General features: G+C 31.6%; 1 protein-coding gene across 1 annotated transcript in view; it reads left to right on the top strand.

Annotated features, from left to right (window-relative positions):
• LOC140050098 (cGMP-dependent 3',5'-cyclic phosphodiesterase-like) overlaps nucleotides 1-25,307 on the top strand; it is a 76,138-nt gene that overhangs the window by 31,363 nt on the left and 19,468 nt on the right. The window contains exons 7-10 of the mRNA XM_072095119.1: nucleotides 21,648-21,785; nucleotides 22,190-22,264; nucleotides 23,933-23,974; nucleotides 24,555-24,623. Of these exons, the coding sequence (XP_071951220.1) occupies nucleotides 21,648-21,785; nucleotides 22,190-22,264; nucleotides 23,933-23,974; nucleotides 24,555-24,623 (324 nt within the window). The remainder of the gene's footprint in view (nucleotides 1-21,647; nucleotides 21,786-22,189; nucleotides 22,265-23,932; nucleotides 23,975-24,554; nucleotides 24,624-25,307) is intronic.

Below are 25,307 nucleotides of genomic sequence, written 5' to 3'. Positions count from 1 at the left end.
ACGCACTTGCACTTGTAAAAAGGGGGTTATTATTAATGATTTTTTGTTTTAGAGAATTAACGTTTTGTTCATTTTTATTTAGTGATATTTATTTTCAGATTTTTAAACTTGATTACATTTGTATAGACTGTAATAGTCTTGATCTTGCATTACATTTACAAAAAGAAATTTGACCCGTGACGTCATAGTACTCCCCATGGGCTAACTACAAGCTGGTTTCTTCTATTTAAAACTTAATTACAAAGTTTCAGATCAGTCAGTCCTAGGTGTTGAATGTTTCATCTCTTTAAACCACAATGTCATCATAATTGTTCAAATTATAACCTCTATACATTCATCATCTTTTATGAGTGTCAATTAAATTCCTTTGATGTCTACCATCAAGGCGTTCAAAGCTGTTTATTGCTGCCGTGAAAGCAGTCATGTATTGTCGGTTTTCAGCAATACAATTCTTGTACATGTTTTACTTCAATCTAACGATATTGTATGCTAACATAACACTACTTATTTTACGGACAAGCAACTTGAATAATGATAGAAGTCTGTGAAAGCAATTTATTTCAATTTCATTATAAAACAACATAGTGGAGCTATAGCTTGGTGGTTACCATGCTTGCTTTCCAATCCTAAGGTAGAGTTTAAACCTGACCTAGTTCCAGGGTTGTAACGCACGAATCTTTCTCCCTAAGCTTCAAATGAGACTTAGTTTATAAGCATGATAATTTATTAAATAGTTTATCCATCCTGTAATTGGCGAGTTACTCCCTGTTGGATGCGTATGAAATAAAAAAATATAAACATTTTTCCTCAATGAATTTCCTCCCCCTTCCATTAAATTTATCATTGATTATTATAAATTAATCTTTTTCGCCTACACTAATAAATTTAATTACAATAATAAATCTTCCCTCCCCTCCTAAGCTTTGTCTACGCTATCAAACTAGTTTGAAAAAAAAAGTGTGATGTGCCCAAATATGGTAGCGATATGTCTAAATACGGTAGTGATATGAAATTATATCCATATATGGGCATTTTTTTTGTCACAGAAAGTTTGATAGTGTAGACAGAGCTTTTAGTTTTTGTTCAAAGATCTGTTGTTAGAAAAACGTAATTCAATCCAAATATATATTATCTATAGTTTTCTGCATGTCATATTCAACATCAATATGATCTCCTGTTATTAAAATGTCACTTGGAATTTACCTATTGTAATTTGAATGTATAATCTTTGTGTTGAAACGTCAATATGTACGAAATCAATATTGAATGTTGATCAGATGGACATTAAAGCTCCCATATGTCCATTTGAAGAAAGTGTTTCAAGTTGAACATTTATTATGATTCAATAATGACAAAACGCACAGGGTTAAAGCCATGTGCAAATGGTAGCTACAGATCTCAGAAGTTTGGTAGAATATGTGATACCTTAGGTTAATTTTAAAGGCCCATTTACACATATAATAAATAAATATGTATTTTTCATACATAAATCCAAAGAAATCGGACAAGTTTTCATCTTATAACTATAGGATAACCATCTACAGTATGCTTCCTTTGATGAAAATAATGATATTTTTACACGTCCAATCAAATGACTTCATGAAATTGATAAGATCAATAATATCTATCGTGACAATACAACGATTTTATCGTTTTTATCAATAATGACGTCATTTGAAAATTGTTCTAATTTCTTTTGTTTCTAAGAAAAATGCATTCTTCACTATTTATCGTCGATCGTTATTGTCCTAGTGTAAATGAGCCTTTATCCATGTTGTTTAAATCCGATATAACTCCTATAGGTTGTAGAAGTACTGTAAGTAATAATAATAATAATAATAAAAACTTAATTTAAAAATGAATGCAACACTTGAATCACCAGATTTGTGTTTTTCACAAGGCCGTTACTTACTACAAAACCATTTACACAAGTTATCATTTACAGTACATATGAATATGATTAAAAAAAACTATACAAAAAAAAACCCCAAAAAAAACAAAAACAAAAAATGATTTCATGAAAAACATAGAGTTTCAAGTATATCTTATCTTTGTTCATTTAAGTAAATGTTAACTCTCAATTTCAGACTGTAACATTAACATTAGCACTTTCCATCAGATGCTGGCATTTTCAAATTTATTAAATTACTATTTTTTTGCTTTCATACACCAGACAATAATTGTTCAAATATACATTACTGTGATTTGATTTTGATTTGTTTTGTAAACAATACACAAGAGCTGCATGGGAGAAACGGTCAGAACTTAAATCTCCCAATATATAGATTGTTTTTCATTTGTATTTAGATTTGTAAATATTATACACCTGTGATAACAACTATAGGTCTTCAGTACCTGATGTTGAAACACAATGGTTTGTATTGTAAACTCTTTACTATATTTTATGTTTATTTTTATATACCTTTTAAAATTATCAACTCAAACCTATGATACTGTAGGACAATTTAATACGGTACCTATATTACCATGTTGGTAATAATTTTTCTTTTATATTTTTGCAAATAGTTTAAGAACCTGTATCCGTCATATAATGTATTGTTTTGATGCATTATGTTAAATTGGATGCACCACTTCTGTGTGTGCCACTGATGCAAAGGTGTCATTTCCTAATAAATTATTATTATTATTATTATTATTATTATTATTATTATTATTATGTGAGTTTATAGAGAATATTTATTATGTGAGGTTGTTCATGCTCTTACAGCAATTTTATATCATTTTGAATAGCTACTGTAACTATTGATCTTTTGTTATTGCTATTGGTAACTTGATACTATTAAGTATTATGTAATCCATATGCTAACAGTTACTAAACATCTACTCCTATGTTGTGTTAATGATTATATCAAATATCTATGATCGGCGTAAAACTAATAATAGTGACTGTAATATATAATTGACACATACTAAGAGTTTGTGTAAGTAGATTCTTGTGATATTAAAGGGATTTTTTCAGAAATAATAATAATAAATATCCTGGATTTATATAGCGCCTAATGTTGTGAAACCTCTAAGCGCTGAACAATATTACCCCAGTCATTTTTTTTTTTTATCAAACACGTATGGAAACATGCTCCCATAATGCAGCTAGTAATCAGCGCAAAGTTGTGTCTTGATCTAACCGGGTACCCATTTATACACCTGGGTGGAGAGAGGAAAACGTAAAAGTAAAGTATCTTGCCTACAGATACAAGCAATGCTTGTTGAGTTGAATCTCGATCTTACGATCAGTAGTCCAAAATCCAACACACTGCGCCACGTGCCCCCTTAATAATATTAATAATAGTGTAAATGTTTATTTTCTTCAGTGATATTTAAAAAAAATTAATCCAATAGGTCTAAAAAAATCTATTTTAGCTAGAGTAAACAAGTCACTGCAACCAAGACTTGAACTGAAGCTCATTGCATGATGTACAGTACAGATGCTGAACCATCGAACCACTAGTATTTAATATTGATTGTAGTTCAAGCAAGATTAACTAATTTGTAAATAAGATAAAACATTACATCTTACGCATGTTTGTATAGTACACTTTGCAGTAAAGCTATGCTTGCTCGTATAGTACCTACTTTAATTATACTAGAATACAAGCCTGTGGGGCTTGATAAAAGATCATTACTAAATCCATTTATTACTACTGTCTACTTAAACAACACATTATAATCCAAAACGCAGGGATTGACGTCATTAAGAGTAAGCATAGTGTTAAAGAGTACACGACTGTGTCTATTAGCCTTAAAACATAACTCATGTAACTCAGTGTATTCTTACGCATAGGTTTAAACTTGCAAATTTTATTTTTTTTCCATTCTCTGAAGCTCTACTGAATCTACACTATCAAACATTATGTGACAAAAAAATGTGATGTTTCCATATATCGACATGATGATGTCATATCACTACCATATTTAGGCATATCACTGCCATATTTGGACATACAGTATCACACTTTTTGTCACACTATTTTGATAGTGTAGAGAGAGATAAACTCATAAATACAGACACTGACCGACAACACATCAATTGATATTGGTCGATGCGAATTGAAAAGCTCCTATTGTGGATTTCTTCAATAAATATCTTAAATAAATTCTTATTCACAGTTAGAATATGGCTTGTGTGGTATCTTTGTAACTTCAGATTTTAAGGTAGGGTTATATATAATGCATGAGGGCTTATAACTGAATTCCTACAGTATTTCAATAAATTTAAATTTGTTTATAATGGCAAGATGAAGACATGTCTATGAATCATTGTAAGGTGTCATGAATTCTTTCACTTGTACTAATTATATATCGTTTGTATTCTTTGATAACATGTTTTGTATAAAGTCTCCCTCCTTAATTACTCGATTTGTAATCTTCTGTTTGATAACAATTGAGCACAAGTTTATTGGTTTCAATTAGGAAAATTGCCATAAAAATACTTTCCATGAATATTGGTGGATCCAGGAATTTGAAAAGGGTGAAATTAAGGGCTGAGGTTAATTTGATGTCCTATCTTTTGCATTACAATTTGTGAAATTAAATGCTCCCCTTCCTGTTGAGGAAACATGTTATCTACATTTACTGAATAAGTACTATTCCGCAGAAATCTTACCTTTCCGAAAAGTGCAAAAAACTTGAGGTTCCCACTTCTGTGTTTGGCCATTGACCCATCGTTTCCTCTTGGTGTATTTTTGTTATTAAATGTTGTTTTTATTTTTGTTTTCTCTTTTGTGAGGGTCACCCACAATATTCATTCTGTTATACTGTACGGTACCTTATACAAATATATTATATACATACATTTTTGTAAAAATATAAAAACAATAAAATTCATTAGAATTTTAATAATAAATAAAAAAAGAAAAATATGATTTATTTTTACACAAAGAAATTAACGTTCCTAAATTAATTTGGAAAAAGGTACAAACAAGGTTAAAATTACTTAATAATTGATGAGAAATTAAGTGTATTTTATCTTTAAATGTATGAATTTGTCACTTTGTATTGTGTACTGTCATACAGTTTAAATGCAAGCAGGTGATTTGAAGCATACGTAAATATGTGAATTATTTATTGTGACTGCTTCATATAAAAAACAGTTACTTTGACATGTAGTGAAATGGCATGCAAGTCTAATACTCTATTCTACTAGTTAAATTCTCTAGGATCATTACACACATAGCCATTAGGCAACAGTATCCCCTGGATAACATATTCAGCTAAAGTCTGTTGATGCAAACATCACACATGTCATCGTCGTCATAGTCGGCACGCTAAAAACGATTTGCTCTCATTCATGTTGTGAAATGCTGCTCTCGCCGGTTTGTTATTATAGAGATAATTTAATTGTCAAGTCTGCTATCAAGTGTGCTATTTTCCTGGATTCCTTTACATTAGAATCAAACTTGAAAGATTAGATACTGTACTACTATACAACAAGTAGAAATAGTATAGGTAAGTGTATAGTATTAACATTTTAAAAATACAACTAGTTTGTTTCCATACTACATTGAAAATGTATTTTTGATACTTTATCAAATGATGCAAGGTAAAGTAATGAAGTATTTAGATACAGTACTACAAAGAAGAAATAATATAGGTGTAACTGTAAGTGTATAGTATTAACATTTTAAAAATACAACTAGTTTGTTTTACTGCATTGAAAATGTATTTTTCCAACTTTATCAAATGATGCACAGTAAAGTAATAAGGCATTTAGATACAGTACTACAAGTAGAATAGGTATAAGTGTATAGTATTAACATTTTAAAAATACAATTAGTTTGTTTATACTGCATTGAAAATGTATTTTTGATACTTTATCAAATGATGCACGGTAAAGTAATATTAAGGCATTTAGATACAGTACTACAAGTAGAATAGGTATATAAGTGTATAGTATTCTAATACTAACTTATACCTCAATTCAATTCAATTCAAAGCAACATTTATTTTCTCCTTTCATATACAAAATAGATTTCAGTGATCAATAAATATGTAAACAAAATTTCGAAAGAAGAAGGTACACGCCCAGAAAGATGAAAAACACATCTTGTGGAGGACGTACCTATTACAGACACAGACAATGAAAATTTATAATATAAAATAAAAAAATAAATAAATAAAAAAAATTGACCGAGGAAAAGTTAATATTTGGCAATAAGGTGACTTTTAAGTTTAGATAAAAATGATTTACTAGAAACAGAGTTTAAGATGGGGAGTGGCAGATCGTTCCAAAAAGTGGGTCCGGAATACCTAATGTTGTGTTGAAAGTGGTTGGTTTTATGCGATGGAATATGTAATTTTGAACAAATACGGGTATTATGATAATGAATTGAAGAATTTGGAGTGAACATGGAGCAGAGATGTTTGGGAAGGTTGGAATTAATAGAAGAAAAGATGAACGAGCCTTGTTGGGTTAGATTGATATCGGAGACTTTGAGAAGATTAAAACATTTAAAAAATACAACTATTTTATTTATACAATAGAGAATGTATTTTTGATATCAAATGATACAAAGTGAAGTACTGTGTAATAACATCTGCTCTTTTATGTTGTAGTAGCAATTCTCATAGTAAATTCAATAGTCTTTTCACCTTGCTCTATTCTTTATTATAAGGTTTTGGGGGTACACCTGTACATTTTTTCATAACCAGGTGTTCTTTCTTACTGATATGCTTCAACATTTTTTAATTATCTTTGTGCACAATGATATGTTTATAATTAAGCATACTATGACTACAGTATATCATTTGTGCCTGATGATACTGTATATTTAGTTTTGCAAATATAGCTTTGCAAACTGATATTGGTTTAGATTTCTAAAATTATTAATAATAACTTTGTTTAAATGCCTAGAAGTTGATTGGTTTTTCTATAAAATGTGGAAATATTACGTTTTATTTTACATTTGAATTTTGATGGTCTTTTTCTAGAATTCGTTTGATAAGAAAAAAACCAATGGTTGTATTCTGTAAGAAAATTAAAAGAATTATTAATTTTCCATCAAAATTGCATAAATCGTGGTTGTCTGAGGTGTGTACTTCTTCTAATAACCATCTACAATTCGGTGGTCATTTAATTGCTTTGACATTCACCATCAAAATTTAACAGTAATGTTTTTTCTTATGTTGGTACAATAATGAATTATAATTTATATATTTGACCTAGTCCCATGCTAGAAAATATTTCTACCCCTACCTAGACTGTCTTCCTTGAAGACCCCATGGTCAACTCTGCATTATTCTAAGTATTTTTAGGAGCTGTCATTAAAATATCATTGAGGCTGCAAAACATAAATACATACTGTTGTGTATATTCCCATAATTCAATTATAATTCCACCCTATGCTTGCTCCAAGATCCCCCATATGCCATTCAATAATATAATAGAGCCTGTCATTAAATTTAATGAATGTAAAATGAATAACTTAACCTAGATTTAAGACCCCCCAGTTGTCAATTCAGAATAATTCTAAAGCTCTGTCTACACTATCAAACTTTATGTGACAAAAAAATGTGATGTGCCCATAATGGACATGATGATGTCATATCACTGCCATATTTGAGCATATTAACACTTTCACCGCCAAAGACGGAAATCTCCGTCTTTCAATGCCCAGCGCCAGACCGCCAAAGACGGAAATTTCCGTCTTTGGCTTTTTATTGCACAATTTGTTAGATCAGGTATATATGGACCGCATGTAGAAATTTCAACATCCAAATCGATCTGGACCGCAAATATTTTTATACTTTATTAACCCCTAGTGCCATTGACCCCAGCTGGCCTATCCGTAAACAACATAATGTGCTCAAGGCGGATGAAACAATTGCAGAAATATTTGCCGACTCTGACTCTGAAAATGATTATTTATTATCCCCAGATGATGATGGTATTGTACCTAAATCTGGTTTATAAAATTTAATAAATAATTGGAGATAATTTAGCTAGCCTGGCCTAGGCTAGTTTGTAGAATAGGTTGAGAATCGTGACACTGACAGACGGTGCAGCCAGGCTAAAATCCTCATTATCTCTGCTTTGTTCTCCGATTGAGCCTAAAGTGCTAAAAGTGAGCCAAGTTCTTTGTACAATTATGTGGTATTGCAGTTTTATTTCAATAAAGTGTTTGGTACCATTGGAAAGTTTATTTCTATCTCATTATTTGAGTGTATATTGCATGTTATTCTGATTACGAACACCTTTGCTATGAGCTTTGAAAAACAGGTAAATTTATCTAAAATGGCTGGCGGTGAGGGGTACTTCCTGTATTGAATGCCTGGCGGTGAAAGTGTTAATTATTACTGCCATGCATATTTTGACACAGCTTCACACTTTTTTTTTTCAATCTATAGTTTGATAAACTTAAAATACTATACATGGTTCAACAAAATGTGCAGCAATTACTTCATTCTTCAGTAGAAGATGCTTTAAATGTGTCAGGATTCAAATTACAGGATGTAAAATAGTGTGATCATGATTGATAATTAAAAATACTAGATGGTACGCTCACTTCGCCCGTCTAGGTCTTGCCCACAGATGGTTCTCGAATACACAGTAATTTAGCGTAAAAAAACTGCCGATTTCAAATGTACATAATAAATGGGATTTACTAAAAAATTAGCACCCTGGGAATTACTTGAGTCAAATTTAAACAAACCCAATTTTTGTTTTGTATTGTAACATTAGGGTTGAGGGATGGAAGAGGGTGGGTGCAAAGAGGAACCATTTTTAACCTAAATTTGTTTTAATCGTCAATAACTAATTATCTAACTCAACTTAGTATAGGGGGTTAAAATAAGTACAGAAAGTATGAACTCAACTTTATATACTGTACCATCGAGTGAAAATTCTAGAAGTAACGCTCGATTTACAGAATTTTGCCCTAAAGCCTGGTTTTCATTAAAATCGCTACATCGTTTCCATTAAAATCGCTACACGCGCAGATGTCGCCGATGCAATCGATTTGATTCATCGGAGTCAAATCGGCAAAGTTCAACCATGTTCAAGTTTGCCGATTGTGTCGGCGATGAATCGTATACGCGTACCAAAGAATATTTAGCGCTCGCGTACTAGATCCCCGATAAATTCTAGCGTTTCCATACAATCGCTACACTATGTTGTGTAGCGATTTTATGGAAACCAGGCTTTACGTACTGTAAATTTATACTGTATTTGGATGCACTAGATCTTCTTCTTTGCGACACCCCTATTTAGAGGAAACCTCTATTGTGGGACCTTTTCCTTATAAAATGAACAAAGGACATACTGTACAGTATTCATGTGAAACTAAAAAAAGGGTAATGTTATATTTTAACATGGCTCTATTCAGTGGACACCCTAAATTAAAAACTGTTTGGTCTCGAAAGTGTCTCCTTAACAGAGGTTATACTGTACTCAATTTATAATTTTATGTTCAGAGGAAAAGAGATAGATTATAGTAAATGGTAATTGTAACATTTAATCTGCTTTGTGAAGGCAATTAACTCCATTGCTATATTTCTTATTCAGTTAATCTTATTACTTACTAATTAGTTAATAGCTCATATATCAAGTCTTAATAATTCAGGGTGAAATCTTTCCTTTGGTTTAATTTGCTTTTAATTGCAAGTGCAGTATCTATTGCAAAGCACCTAATAACGTGCAAAGTTCCTTATACATTAATGCTATGTTAAATCTGCAAAATTTGTACTATAATTTTCAATTCTAGCTAAAGCTCTGTCTACACTATCAAACTGTATGTGACAATGTGATGTGCCCATATATGGACATGATGATATCATATCACTACCATATTTGGGCAAATCACATTTTTTTTGATCAAACTAGTTTGATAGTGTAGACAGTGCTTTAGGGAGTATGTGGTAGTATTGTGCTGAGATATAATACTGAATTCATTCGGAATTAATGACCATGATTTACATGACTTTTATTCAAATCAGTATTACTGAATTACTCATTCATTTGTCAAACATATTCAAATGATGCAATGGAGAGAGAGAGGGAGATGTACTCACTGACCTCTGTGACCTTGCCATAATGAACATGCAATTTGCTAATAATTCCAAATCTTGTTGTTTTTAACAACATGAGTTATTAGCCAATGGATGGGGAGGCTGGTAATATGTTAATGCTCCTGCTGACTTGGCAAAATGAACAACATGAAATATTAAGTTCACTTAAAGTTTTGTTTAATTAAAGTTGTCAAGTTTTCAAATCATAGTAGACCGACACGTTGGGACAATAAAGTAAGTATTCCCTTGGAGTTTGGCCGGAATTGAGTGTTTTAATTACATTTATTGTGTGTGTATCCACTATAGCGGGGTCTACTTATAGTGGTGCAACCTTCCCCCTCCCTTTCCTCTTGAATAGTTTGTGTGGTGAAGGGGGATGTCCAAACCAAAGGAGGGTGACTGTTGTTCTACTATAAGATATGAGAGTATTTTGCTAAAGAAGCACATTGACCCTTTATAAGCAAGTGAACAACACTGTTCAAGTGTTGTCATATTTTCAGATGTCGGCGGCAATATTAATGACCTCACAACTTCCTTACTATTCATTCAAAATGAATATTGCCCAATTAAGGTTAATGTTTCGATAGATTTTCAAAGCGAGATTTTATTCTGTTTGTCAGCCCCAAGCCTAAGCAATTGTAAGCCTTTGTCAACACGGAGGTTTGCTACTCTCTTCCGACACAACCACCCTAGGGTTTCTCTGACATTTAGCATGTCACGATTCAAGCGGCTTTCATAGTTTGCTTAATTTTGATTATATTGATCATTGATGTCTCGGTGTAGTCGCGGTGTTGGTTTTAGATTATTTGCCCATTATGTGTGATTAATGATATTTGAACTTATAAGTCATACAGGACTACTAATTTTTCTTTTTTTTTCGATCTAGGTGTAGGTCATCGAAGCTTCCCACACACACAAGTCATAATGTTCTCACAACAAATTTACAAATCCATAACCCCATTCTTTGTTTTAGAAACCTTCTTAACATTAAAGATGTATTGTCCCCCAAAAACATGACAAATTAAGATCATTAAAATCAAACTTTGAATAGGTTATTTTGTAGTTTTTTTTCACTTATAAAATGACAAAATAAACGGTTAAATTCAACCAAAAACCCATATGCTGGTAGGCAATTTGTCTATTTTTTGCTTTAAATTACAGTTTTATCAGGTAAATAATTTTTTTCCCCGATCCAATTTTCAAAGTGAATAACTATTATGTGACATTAAAATGGCAGACTGTATTCAGCAAAAAAATGTAAAAACAAATTTTTTTCAGGCGGACAATACATTTTTAAATATGATATTTCTTTATACAATATAGATTTTAGTTTAATTGAGTTGGACCCATTGGCACATCCATGGAAGCTGTGTATTTTTATCTACGGTACACATTTTAAATTAACATTTCTCTGTAACTAACTGTGTTTTTCTAATAAAATATGTTATTTCTGTCTTCTTGGTTTCTTGTCTGGAGTCTGTAAGATAAGACTTTAAAAAAAAATGTGATAAACTTAATACTTTATTAAAATACCTCACATAAATAAAATGTGGTTGTATATAAGCTCAGTGGTAAAACGGTGTCTGCATTTATTAGCTAAATTTAATCTTATAAGGTTTTGTTTTCTGAGTAAGGTTAACTTTCTGTGCCATGGTATTACAAAATGGATGTAAAACGTGAATGTTATGTATCTATAAACACGTGTTTGTCTAGTCTAATTTTATATTACAGATGCATCTATAACACATTACTTTTTTATTTCTTTACACTTGCTTGTTTGCTGTGTATTCCTACAGTCAACTATCACCTACTGGACATCCTTTGCTGTCTCTTCACGTTTTTCTCCTATGTTTTCATTCACAGTACATTTTAAAAGGAGGAATAGAAAAATAAAAAACAGCAATCTTCCATATTGTTTCGAGCAAGCGAATGGCTGGTCGGTTAAGACAGTGGAATCATAATTACGTGGCCATAACAGTGGCAAGGGTTCACTCGCCCCATGGTTCTTGTGGTAGAACAAGTCTTCTCGGATAAGGACTATAAACTGTAGGTCTATCTAGCTCATGTGCACTTTAAAAACCTAGACTTACCTAGTATCTTTCAAGACAAGTTGAGGGACCTAGTACACACACAGCCACTAATCTGTACCCTCTGAGATACCAGTCTTTGATCGAATAGGTTATTCAGTTTCAATAAATAACCATTCAAATTTGGTTTTCAAGTCTGGTTTGGCGAATTGAATGATACAACATAATACTTTATTGTTACAGAACAAAAACATTACCTTTTTTTCTTCCGCCAGAATTGCATAAATTAATATTTTTAGTTAAGTTGGGTGGAGGAGCGGTTAATACAGGAGCAAGGCAAACTACAGCCATATATATCTGCAAAGGTTCAAAGTACTTCAGTGTACATTTCTGGATTGAGTGCATTAAAGAACCCAGTGCATCTTTTTGGAAAAATAGGAGGTTTGTTTAACCCCGGTGTTCTAGTCACTACTTTCAACCCGTCATTAATTGTAACCGAACCTACCTACAAGCTTTGGTTTCGGTACTTGCACTATACTATCTCACTTGTAATTTACTTCAAAGTCAGAGCTGTTTATGTAGTGGTTCGATTTAAAGATTTTAAGCTGTTTATGTTGTGATTACTATAGAAACCATAAAAGGACATGCCCTTTAATATCTGATAATAATCTTACATACTGAGACTTAAGTAACTCTACTCAATCTTAATGCATACCTGGGCATTGCACAACTGTGGCAATAAAAGGATGAATGGAAATGCTAATGAAAGTATGGGTACATTAAAGATGTATTGTCCCCCAAAAACATGAAAATTGAAGATTAATTAAATCAAAATTTGAATAGGTTATTTTGTAGTTTTAATAAAGTTAATCACTTCTGTAGAAAAAAAAAATGAAAGCCATAATGTTTTCACTTAAAACAACAAAATAACCTATTCAAAATTCAACCAAAAATCCATTGGCTGGCAGCCATTTTGACGATTTTTTGCTTTAAATTACAGTTTTTTCAGGTAACTAATTTGTTTTGATCCAATTTTTGGTCAAAGTGGATAACCATTATGTGACATTAAAATGGCATATTAAAAAAAAAAAATTTTGTTAGGGGAACAATCTTTAAGTGTATTTTTTAGTTCTTATCGCAGGGGTAGATATACAATTTTTGATATGAATATACAGCACTAGACTTACTTTGCATTAACCTATTTGTAGCAACAAACTTTTGAATGGAAAATGCTAAATGAAACTAGATTTAATTCGTCACTATGACGAATTATAGGTTATATGCATTGATTTAAATAAAGATAATTGATTTTTAAAAGATATATTGATTGATTGATTTTCTCAGAATCTTTAATTATTTATAATATATGATAGGACCTTGCTAACGCGAACACCATAGCCGGTATCACAATCCGATCAAAGATCCATATGCGTATAATGTCATAAACCACATTTGTTGTTACATAATAATAAAGACATAAGTTAATTTTTATCTAGATTTCATTATAAATCATGTGTATAATCTATACACTAAGAGATAAATTTGAACACACAATACGGATAATAAAAAAAAAATCTTATTTCGTTTCCCAAGGTGAGACTCAATCTCGGTACCTTGAATGCCATAGACACGAGCACAGACCACAGAGCCGTACACAACTGACTAAAAGTTGTAGAAACATTCCTCCGTGTATTTACTATGCAGTAACCACTTTGATGCAAATAGATTATTACATACCGAAATGAATTATAATTTTTTACTATGATGACATCTTTAAAATGTATACAAATGATGCACTGTCAAACTACATACTTTTAACTTTAATATATGAATTTTTGAAGGAAGAAAGTTAATGTTAAGTTTGTTATTTTGGCCTAAGAAAATGTCATAATTTGTTTGATTGTCGAAATTATTTTTTTTAAATTTAATATGCAATTAATGATGACTTAATCAACTTTTGTTCTCTTTATTTGATAATAAATCATACATATGATACATACACTTCAAGAAAATGAAATAAAAAATAGGTGTTCCCCTGCATTCTGACGATATATATTAATTTTAAAATTTAGCATATTTTCACCATTTTGTTAACTTATACGTGCGTAGCCAGTCACTTTTGACGTGCTCGTATAACGCAATTTCGAGTTGAAACGTGAATCAAATATGATGATATTATTAAAGAAAGATTGTAAAACAGAAATCGGGCAAAAAGAGTGCGCATTAACGTTTAACGCGCAGTGCGCGTGCAAAAATCGGCGCACTCATGGCAATTTTTTAAACGCTTAAAATTGCCTGAAACGTACTCTAATTTCATCGAAAATAAATTTTGACAATTTTGAACATTTTAAGCGCGCGTACGCAAGCGTTATATGCGCTACGCACGTAATTTTATTGCCATATGATGAAATATGACCTGAAATTTATGAGTACCAAATTTTGTTTAATTGTGATTCATGCTTGTGAAGATATGATTGCAAACGTGATTTCGTAAAATCGCGTGTAGACCGCGTAATTTTTGATTACGCATTGTGAAAATATAACCACATCGATTCCTGGCCATGAGGAATATACTCTGAAAACTTGACTTAGCTAGATTAAACTGATGCCAAGATAATGCACGGACAAAATAGTGCTAAGGAAAGAATAAATAAATAAATAAAGATTTTGACAGAATCAAGAGGTTATATGCATATCATGCATATAACCTAAATATGGGTACATTAATGTATTCTTTATCATAGGTGTAGATAGAAGGTTTTTGATCTGAGCACTAGACTACCTACTCAATCCTACTTTAGCAATAACATTTTTTTAACAATAAAAATGTTGATTGAAACATGATAAATGAAAATACGGGTGCATTAGTGCAATATTTTAGTCCTTATCACAGGCGTAGATAGAAGGTTTTTGATCTGAGCTCTAGACTACTCAATCTTTCTTTTGAATTAACAATTGATGGTAAGAGCAATGAAAGTATAACAGGTGCATTTGTACATATTTAGTCCTTATCGCAGGAGTAGAGAGACAGTTTTTTTATATTATGATTTCGCAGCACTATAGACTAATATTATTAAGCATGGATTGTAAAAACTCAGTATGCATGCAAACATCCTACTTTCACAGTTATCGCTAATTTTAGAAATTGGGGTAGTAAAAGAAGCTATCACAACAGTGGTACTGTAGCACATTTATCGGCTCAAACATGAAAGATGCTTTGAACTTTGTGAATATAGATTTAACAACTTGTACAGTATGCATGCAAATATTCCTAATTGCGCAGTTATAGCTAATTTCAGAAATTGGGGTAGTTACAGAAGCTATCATAACACTGCCAGTACAGCAGACACCCTTAAGGTATAAAAGTAATGCAGTACTGTATATGCAAATGTGTTACGTTTATGGGCTCAAACAAGAAAGATGCTTTGAACTTTGTGAATAAAGGTTTTAAAAACATAATATATTAATGTGAAAAGACAGGATAAGCTGGTAAAAGGGGACATTTCAACATTTTAATCTCCTTAAAGATATACTTCAATTTTGTATGTGAGCACTTTAATAAACAAATCTGCTTGACAATTTTTAAGAGCTAACGTTTTGTCAAATTAAGCTGTTCATGGGTTAAGTTATATAGTACAGCAACATGCTCTGAAAAGTGTATATAAATTATAATATAAAATAGGAACAAATTTGATCTGCAAAATAATCCGAAGAATCAATTTTGTAACAGCTTTATCACAAAAAGGCTTGTTTAATTTTTCATACGATGGGGCTAATGTATTAAACAGTGAGCATGTTCAAATTGATTTAAAAAAACATACTTATAGTTATACTGCAGAACCCTATTAAATGGAAAACTTAGGGACGCAATAAAGTGTCCTCTTTTTAAGGTCCCCTGATATTTTATTCATTTATTCAATATGTTTCTTCTTGTTCTCGTTTCACTGGAACGTGTATTTTTTATTGTAGGGTTTTTCCCTGAATAAGATAAGATAAGATACGATAAATCGTTATTGTCATGAACACAACCAGGCGAACATGAAATTGGTTTTCCTTAAATGCTTAAAAACACATACAATATATAAAACATTAAAAATATCAATACATTGCATTAAAACTATATATAGTAGTAAACAAGTAAGCAAACTATCTTTGAAATGTTGAGTTGGAAACATGAATAGAGTTGTGGACCAATGATTTCCTACATAGGGGTTAAAGATAGCTTATTCCTATGTTTCCTCTAGTCTTGTTTGTTGCATTGAAACATGTATTGTAAGTTTATCCCCTGAATAGGAGTATCTCAAAGGAGGATTTCTAACTGTCTATTTTACTGAGTGTACAGTAGAAACAATGTACAGTTATACTATTGCAGTAGATCTACAAACCATCATAGAATAAAACATTTTGGCGCTGTGTTTGCCAGTTGGCAACATTTTATAAGGCATGTTACAGTGTTATTAAGAAAAATATTGAACGAATATATTTAACGATTATATTTTTCTGATGGTTTATGGCATACTCTACAAAAGTGTTCAATAATCCCATGCAATTTCGAATATATTATTTATTTAAAGCAATTAATATATCAACAAACCCTTACATAAAATGGAAAATATAATATGGTCATAAAAAAATTATAATTTAGAAGGATTTTATTTTACGGTGAAATATATGATCACGGAAAAGTCGTACGATATGATCATTACGTAAAATGTTATCCAAAGCCTAACATACAGAAACATATTGAAATAATACTATGCGTTAATGGAAAAAAAAATTAATGATATTTTGTTTTTAAATTCATTCTCTTTTTACAGCTTTGATTTGTTAAAATTATACAAAGCCTAACATACAGAAACATATTGAAATAATACTATGTGTTAATGGAAAAAAAATTAAAGATATTTTGTTTTTAAATTGATTCTCTTTTTACAGCTTAGATTTGTTAAAATGTTATACAAAGCCTAAAATACAGAAACATATTGAAATAATACTATGTGTTAATGGAAAAAAAATTAATGATTTTTTGTTTTTAAATTCATTCTCTTTTTACAGCTTAGATTTGAGGGATGTAATAGAATTATGTTTAAACTTTAAAAAGAAATGTGAATTGCACAAATTGTGCATGCAATTAGAAAGTGAGGACTAGACCTGGTGTTTATATATAAAGAACTAGCCAGGGCGGGTTTCAACATTAGTTTAAAGCCTTCTCAGTACATAACTGTATACCTATACTCGCCAACCTCCACCCCTCTTCAATAACACGCCACTTTTTTCAACATAGCAAAAAAAGATTCAATACTTCAAGCATGTGCATGTTGTGAATTCTGTTGCGATTGCGAGTGGACTAATATATGATTTGAACCAAGGAATCAGTTTCTGCGCTGCTTAACCACGAACTCCATGCATCTATAGTATATTTTTTGTACGTCATACTGATAGTAGTAATAATAGGATTATAAATATCAAATGTGAATTTGGGCATTTGGCGCAGACGTGTGTTGGATGTTCAACTACTGATCGTGAAATAGAGTTTCCAATCTAACTCTTGCCACATTGCTTGTATCCTTATAGGCAAGACACTTTACTTACGTTTGCCTCTCTCCACCCAGGTGTATAAATGGGAACCCGGTTAGATCAAGACACAGCTTTGCGCTGATTACTAGCTGCATTATGAGAGTATGTTTCCATACGTGTTTGATCAGGAAAAAAATGACTGGGGTAATAATGTTCCACGCTATATAAATCCAGGATATTATTATTAATAATGTAATTTACTGACTTGAAGCCTTTGAATTATTATGAATAATAATCCTGCAAAATCAGTGCAATTACATTGATAATTTGCAATTTGTATAGTGCAAGAATTTAAGAAAACAAACTTGAACAAATATAATTAACAATAAATTGAATTACATTAATGGTTTTTTGTTTGCATAGCTCTCATTCATGTGAATTACTTCAAAGCGCTACCAATAAATATAGTAATGTAAGTGCAATTAACAAAATGTTGTTTTCCTAGGAAGATAAAGCACGGGAAAAAGAAGTAATGGCCACGTAATAGGCTTGTCTGCACAGTGCATAATTTTTTAATAAGAAAAGCAGGCAGATCTAGGAGAGCCCATCCTCCCCCTTCCCTATTAAAAATCTTGCATCTGATATTGGAGTTATTTTGCCGCCTATGTTAAACAGCATTGTATTTACAGTGTGCGTATTAAAAACCTACAGCAATGAAATTCCCTTCCATTCTTACATAATTTGATATTAATAATAACTGAATATTTCATATTGATTAGATGTAAGTAATTTACCCTTGTTCATCATACTTAGGAATGATAGTAAGAAGGGACGTTAAACGGTGTGTTGCCATGGAAGTGCAATTTACACGCAGTTATTTCTCTATTAATGATAAACCGCTATCAGGCAAATCTTATTAAAAATAGCTCATGATACATCCAAACATCCATAAAAGTAGTAATCCATTATATAAGGATTAATAATACAGTAGGAATCCTCATATTGGATATCTTTAGGACCCAACAAAGTGTCCCCATAATAGGGATGTCCCCTGAATAGATTTTAAAGTTTAGGCTGAGTAAAAGACCTTTAAAATAACTTTATGTGAATAACTTTGAAGAAACGGCAATATAGACTATTATTTACATTATCCCTCTCCTCAAATTAAAGATCCCCCAAAAACATAAAAAATTAATTAATAAAAATCGGAGTCTAAATAGGCCACTTTGTAGTTTTAGTATTAAATTGTTTACCTCCATTGAAAAAAAAATCCAAAAATAACGATTTCACTTATAAAATGAGAAAAGAAACAGTTAAATTTAAACAAACACTCACTGTACAGTATGTCCAGAGAATTTTAGTCTTCTTTGGTTTGACAGACAATTTTACTATTCTTTCTTTAATTTACAGATTTTTTTCATATATTTTTTTTAATCCAATTTTGGTCAAAGTGAATAACTATTATGTTATTAAAGTGTTTAAACAATTTTTTACCAGGGAAAATCATCTTTAATAATAATCATCTGATAAAACGTCATACGTTACATACATTTTTCATACATTTTTTTTGTGTGTGTGTGAATTAGACATATTCTTGCAAGCTACTATAAGGATCAATATAAAAGCAGACAGGAATTATGACGATTGAATTTCTCTATGAGTAATGGTTTAAAATTAAAATTAATTATTATTGATTTTCACTAAATCAGCCATAAACATATCAAATTAAAACTAAATTTGTTCATTTATTCTTTCAACAAAGTGTCATATTACATTGAATCTTGAGAATGATAATTATTAATGTAATTGTCGGTGAAGAATCCAGGATTTCGAGATAGATGGACATCATCATTATAAAAGATGTAAATTTCACCTGCTGGATTTACCCTTGTTGAAGTTTTTATTACATTGAATTGAACTGAAGCCCATGTTACCATACTGGGAATGGATGATACATAGTTGAAACCTCTCACTTAAATGGTAGCTCCGGGTTAAAAATGTATAATGTTTCTTCTTCAGGATTTGTCAGTCCACTGTAGGACACATCCCTCCTGCAAAGCTCTCCATTTACTTCTCTTTTTTGCTAATTGTAAAACAACCAGTTGTTTTTATATTCCCTCAGGTCATCTCTCCATCTTATTCTGGGTTAGATTCTTTTCCTCCATCTTTTGGTTGCCAAACCTTAGTCCTGCTTGTCCATTTTGATAATTAGGCCCTCTACGAACCCACATAATCAAAAGATCAGAGCCTACCATGACTTTTTTCCATTTTGCAATTTATCTCATATTTTATTTCCTGATTTTGTCTGCTTTGTTTTTTATGGAAAATAATAATAAATTAACATTGTTCATTTCTGTAGAAAAAAAACAAAAAAAATACATTTTTTAACTATTAAATAAAAATACTGTTAATTTTAACCAAACATTGTCTGACAGTATTTTTTGCTTTAAATTACATTTTTTCAGGTAAATAATTTTGTTTTCGCTTAAGTGTAAAATAAAATATTTAAAAATCTTTAAGCTTACTTTGAATAGCTGGACGATGCACTTAAACTCAAATATTTCAGTTGCATTGTAAAACTTTATTCAAATTTACCATGGAGTCTGAATAGACAAGCCTGATTTAGCAGGACTGGATTATATTCAAACCCAAACTCTGTAGAGGAATTTTAATCCATGCAATTTGTATGAAATTTTAATTTGCATTTTTATGTAACATATTCATTGTACTTGTTAGTGAGGTTGCCATAGTTACTTGATATAAATATTCACATTTTTGTTGTTTACATAATGCTTGCGTGAAAACGAGAGCAATTTAAATATGTTTCGTTCAATATTCATTCTCGTCTGTAGGGAAACAAACAAGTTGTATCTCATTATCATTGATCTAGATTTTCAAATACCTGATTATAATTACGAGAACACGATCAACAGATATTACCCATAAAACCACAATATTGCTACAAGCGAAATATTCATTACATAAATTTGAAGCAATTTGTGCGTTGGAACTTTTATTGGGAACGTAGACAAGTTTGCCGCTGGTTCATAATGAAACGCATGTCCTAGTTTCTATCAACCTACTCAATTGATTATTTGTGTTGCGACATTTTCAGGTAGTTTTTTTATGATTGTGATAGTACTTTTTCATTGTAATTGTTTAGGAAAATTAATATGGATATATTATTTATATCATATAGCCTGTGGATTATTATGAATTGAACTAAACTATTGTATTATAGCTGCAATGCAATATAATTTATAGTACATAAGCTGCGATCAATGTAATGTTTTTTGTTGCCGTTTCCAATACAAATACACAGTTAGCGTGGTTTCCACTGTGATGCAGTGACATCACAACGCAAAATGCTGTATTGCATAATCAAGTGGGAACCGACGTCGCTTCGGGAAGAAATCAAGTCAGTTTGATTTCATGCAACAACGTTAAAGGCAAACGCACAAGAGAAACATACAGTAGTACCGCACGTAGACAAATAAGCGAGGTGAACATGGTGGCAACAAAACAGGTTTAATTTCACGCAGACGAGGACTCACAATTATTAGACAGCATTTTCATACTTTGTTCTTCTTGCATTGTGTCGCTAGTGGGAACCACGCTTTAGAATCCCTATTACTGGAATACTTTTACCCAACAAAAAATTCCAACTATGGCACTGTACCTACTTTAGACACTGAGAAATAAAATTCTTTAGCGATCAAAATAAGTTGGAAACTACTGACCAAGAATTTATTTACCTTTATGATTATTATTGATCAAAAAATGTGCCTCAAGTAAAACAAAGCTGTTTTTTTTCCCACGTGAATCTAGGGATATCCGACACACCTGTTTTTCTATTCAAACCAACAATAGAACATTTTCATCAAATCTCTATATTTTTGCATCATCGTTATTTTGTAGGGAATTCTTATTTTGTTTGTAATATTCCTCTTATTTCCTCAACACAGTACGTGCAACACACTACATGAGAGGTTAGAATACAATTTAGTATATTCTCATCATTTTCGTATAAAAACTGCATTATAAAAGATGTATGAACAATTATTAATTTGTTTTTTTCAGATTGCTGTGTGTATAGAAAGACTAAAAAATTGTGAGATTGATCAAGAATCCACGATGAATCAGAGTGACGTACTGGAGTTGTGCGGCGATCTCCATGATGGCAATGCGGCATCAATGCAGTTAAAAGTTATTAAATATGTAAGTTCTTTGTTTATTATCCGATTAGGAGTTTACCCCTCCTTTGGTACACCCCTATTAATAATAAAACACTTTTCTTTTGAAACGAAATGGGAATTGTATGTTTTTAAACTATGGTCAACCACTATTTGGGGGGGGGGGGACTCTTTGTTGGGTCCTATAGTGTCCTTAGTATAGGTGTTTTACTGATAGTTAAATCACTTGGTAATTATGATACACTGTGTGTATAAAGCTAAGATAAACCACAAAAAACACAGCTGTAGGAATAAGAATCAGGGCCTCTTAATTATTCTATTTGGGCCAATTATGATGTCATGGAACTTGAAATAATATCTCCCTATTAGCGCAAAATAAACTGTGACATTCTTTTTCCTTACAAAGAAATCTTTTCTTATTATAAATAGTTGGAGAAACATACAAAATCTGAATGCTGTGCCCTATTAGTGGTATCTGAGGATACAACAGAGTTATTTTGCCAAGTAAGTACTAACCAAGTGTGATGTGCCCAAATATTGTAGTGATATGATGTCATCGTGTCCATATATGTGCACATCACATTTGTGTGATATTGTAGACAGAGCTTTAGTGTATGTCATGTTTCATATATTTATCTTGAAACATTTGATGATCTGATTTATTGTTACAGTATCTTTGCCTCAGGGTCAATAATAATTTCAAAAGATGAGGTACTTTATGCGGATGAATACTGTATAATAACTGGCATACTGTAGTTCAATCACATACCACTGTGTATTCCTACAAAGCATAGTTGTGACCTACAGTATGACCTACAGTATGTGACCTACAGTATGACCTATTGTGATGACCAACAGTATGAGGGCAACATACAGTATTGTGGTGACCTGCATGATCAAAATGTGTGGCGATGCTGCTGTGATGACCTATGCTGACCTGGTGATGATCTAATATCTTGATGGATGGTATGACCTGTGGTATTGCCCTCTCATGGTGACCTGTTTTGACGACCTATGATGACCTGTAAATGATGACTTTAGTTATAACCTTTGTTGTTGCCCTCTCATAGTGACATGTTTTGATGACCTCTGTAAATGATGAACTCTGATAATGACCTATGCAAATTCCAGCAGTGATGATGTCAATGACTGCCATATGTATTCAGCAGAAGATGGCTACAAGAACAGTATAATGGATGAAATTTCTAATGCAAAATAATATTTATTTTCAAGACCGATCTTTGAGAAATTTATTTGACCCCTTTAATATTTTAGATACACGGCCACTTTACAATAAACCAGCGTTAATTCCAGTATAGAAACATCTTGTTCATCGTAATGATGTTTTCATACAAATTAATGGAACAACAATAATAAAAAATGATTATTTATTATTCAAACGTAATTTGTCTGATTATGAAAACAGATGCTATAGCTATAAAGTAATCCAATGTCATTAATTTTTTTTTCTCAATAAAAGATGTCCTTTGCATTTAGAACTGCCATTGTTGTGGTTTTACAGTCTGATCTCCAATTTATGTCATAGTAGTAGAGCTCTTCAGTGTTATAATAATATTTTGGTTGTCTAAAGCATTTCTACGTGCTACACAAAAAAAAGTCCATGAAATGTGCTAATGCTCTGTCAAACTTAATTGTGTGACAAAAGTGTGTGATGTACCCAAATATGGTAGTGATATGCTTAAATATGGAAATGATATGACATCATCATATCCATATATGGGCACATTACATTTTTTTGTCACATAATGTTTGATAGTGTAGACAGAGCTAAGAATAACCCCGAGAAATAAGATGATGCACAAGAACAATATTTACTGCTCAAATCTACAGTGAAAATCTTTAGTGAAAAAAGTATCCTATCCTATAAAAAAAATTCAATGTTATAGTTAACTTAAAGGACCAAAATAATTTGTAAAAAGATGTTGCTTCTCTGTCTGCACTATCAAACAATGTGATGTGCCCATATATTATAGATATAATGATGCAATATCACTACCATATTTGGGCATATTACTACCGTATGTGTGCACACTTTTTTTTTTCAAACTAGTTTAGAGGAGAGAGAGCTAAATGTACAATACTTTCAATGTGCCCCTCCTGTCCTTAGAAGATAGTAAAAATAAAATTATTTCAAATTGTTTTCTTGTTTAGGTTATTGGAAGTAATGTTCTTGAACAAGAGGTTCGATTTGCAGTAAGTATTATTTCATTTTCTATTTTTTTCTTTTGTAATTTTTATGCTTGGTTTTCTAAATGTCCTGGAACTATGTCAAGTAAATGAGAGAAGAAATCGTAGTCATTAGCACATTAGTAGATACTGTATGCCATGTTAGTGTCATGCATCATGCATATATTCAATAATGTAAAGACAAAATTTAACTCCCTAGTTTCGGCCTAAACAAAATTATGCGGATGGGCCAATGTAGTTTGAAAAGGTTGTTCAAAATTGTAGTGTAATTATATACTAATACAGTCAACTCTCCCAAAACCAGACCTTTCTCCCAAATTTATTGTTACCATTAGAAACACATTCCAAATACCAGACCATGGAGTATAGCTCCATGACCAGACTTTCCAGAAAACCAGACATATTAGGCTATAGCCCACCCCAAAGACTGTCCTCTACTAGGAGAGTTGACGGTAGCAAGTTACTTTGCTTTTAAACCTCTCCCTGCCTAGCATTGTTGCATTTTATGTTTTGTTGCTATATTGTTTAATTTTGTTTATGCTGGTCGAATAAAAATGAAACCAATATAATCTTCTTGTTTTCTTAGATTCCAACATGCTGTTTAAGTTCTATATTAATTGCCAAGGATACTATGAAGTTAGCCGATATTGGTGAAGTGAGTTGTGTTCTTGATTTAATTCTGAAAAAATATATCTTTTATGGTTGTTTTAATTAGATATTTTTTTATTGCATATTACCATGCATGTGACAAAAATAAAAAATATTGATATGCTTTGTAAAAAGTCTAGAAAACATAATGCATGAGAGGCCCCTGATTTAGCAGGGACTGTGTACACTTGGTAGTTGCATGGGGCTGCTGATGCTCTCGGGGCCCCTTAAGCTCTGGAACAAGTGACTGCTCATAGCCATTACACCACTACTAGAAAGATGTGGAGTGTGTAGAATATTGTAATGATGAACCAGAGCTTTTGAAATTTTGACTCCCATCAAGATTTTTCATTGCATACTACCATGCATGTACCAAGAATAAAAAATAGTGTTTGATGCTTTGTAAAAAGTGTGGTATGGAGTGGTGTGGAATCATAATGTTGTAATGAATGGACCAAAAAGCATTTAAATTAAATTTAAAGGCAAGCTTGTGTCCCACCAAGATGTTTTATTGCATATTACCATGCATGTGACAACAATAACAAATATTGTTATACTTTGTAAAAAAATGTGGTACTGAATGAACCAAAGTTTTGGATATTTGAAAACAAGCTTGTCTCCTGCCAAGCTAGAGTATCACTGCAATTTTCTGTTACCAGATGTTTTTACCTCTTTGGGAGTCTCTCTTAGT

The sequence above is a fragment of the Antedon mediterranea genome, chromosome 5, assembly GCF_964355755.1.
Source record: "Antedon mediterranea chromosome 5, ecAntMedi1.1, whole genome shotgun sequence".
Classification (NCBI taxonomy): domain Eukaryota; kingdom Metazoa; phylum Echinodermata; class Crinoidea; order Comatulida; family Antedonidae; genus Antedon; species Antedon mediterranea.
Note: the sequence above shows the minus strand (reverse complement) of the source record. Positions and strands in the feature narration are given on the sequence as shown.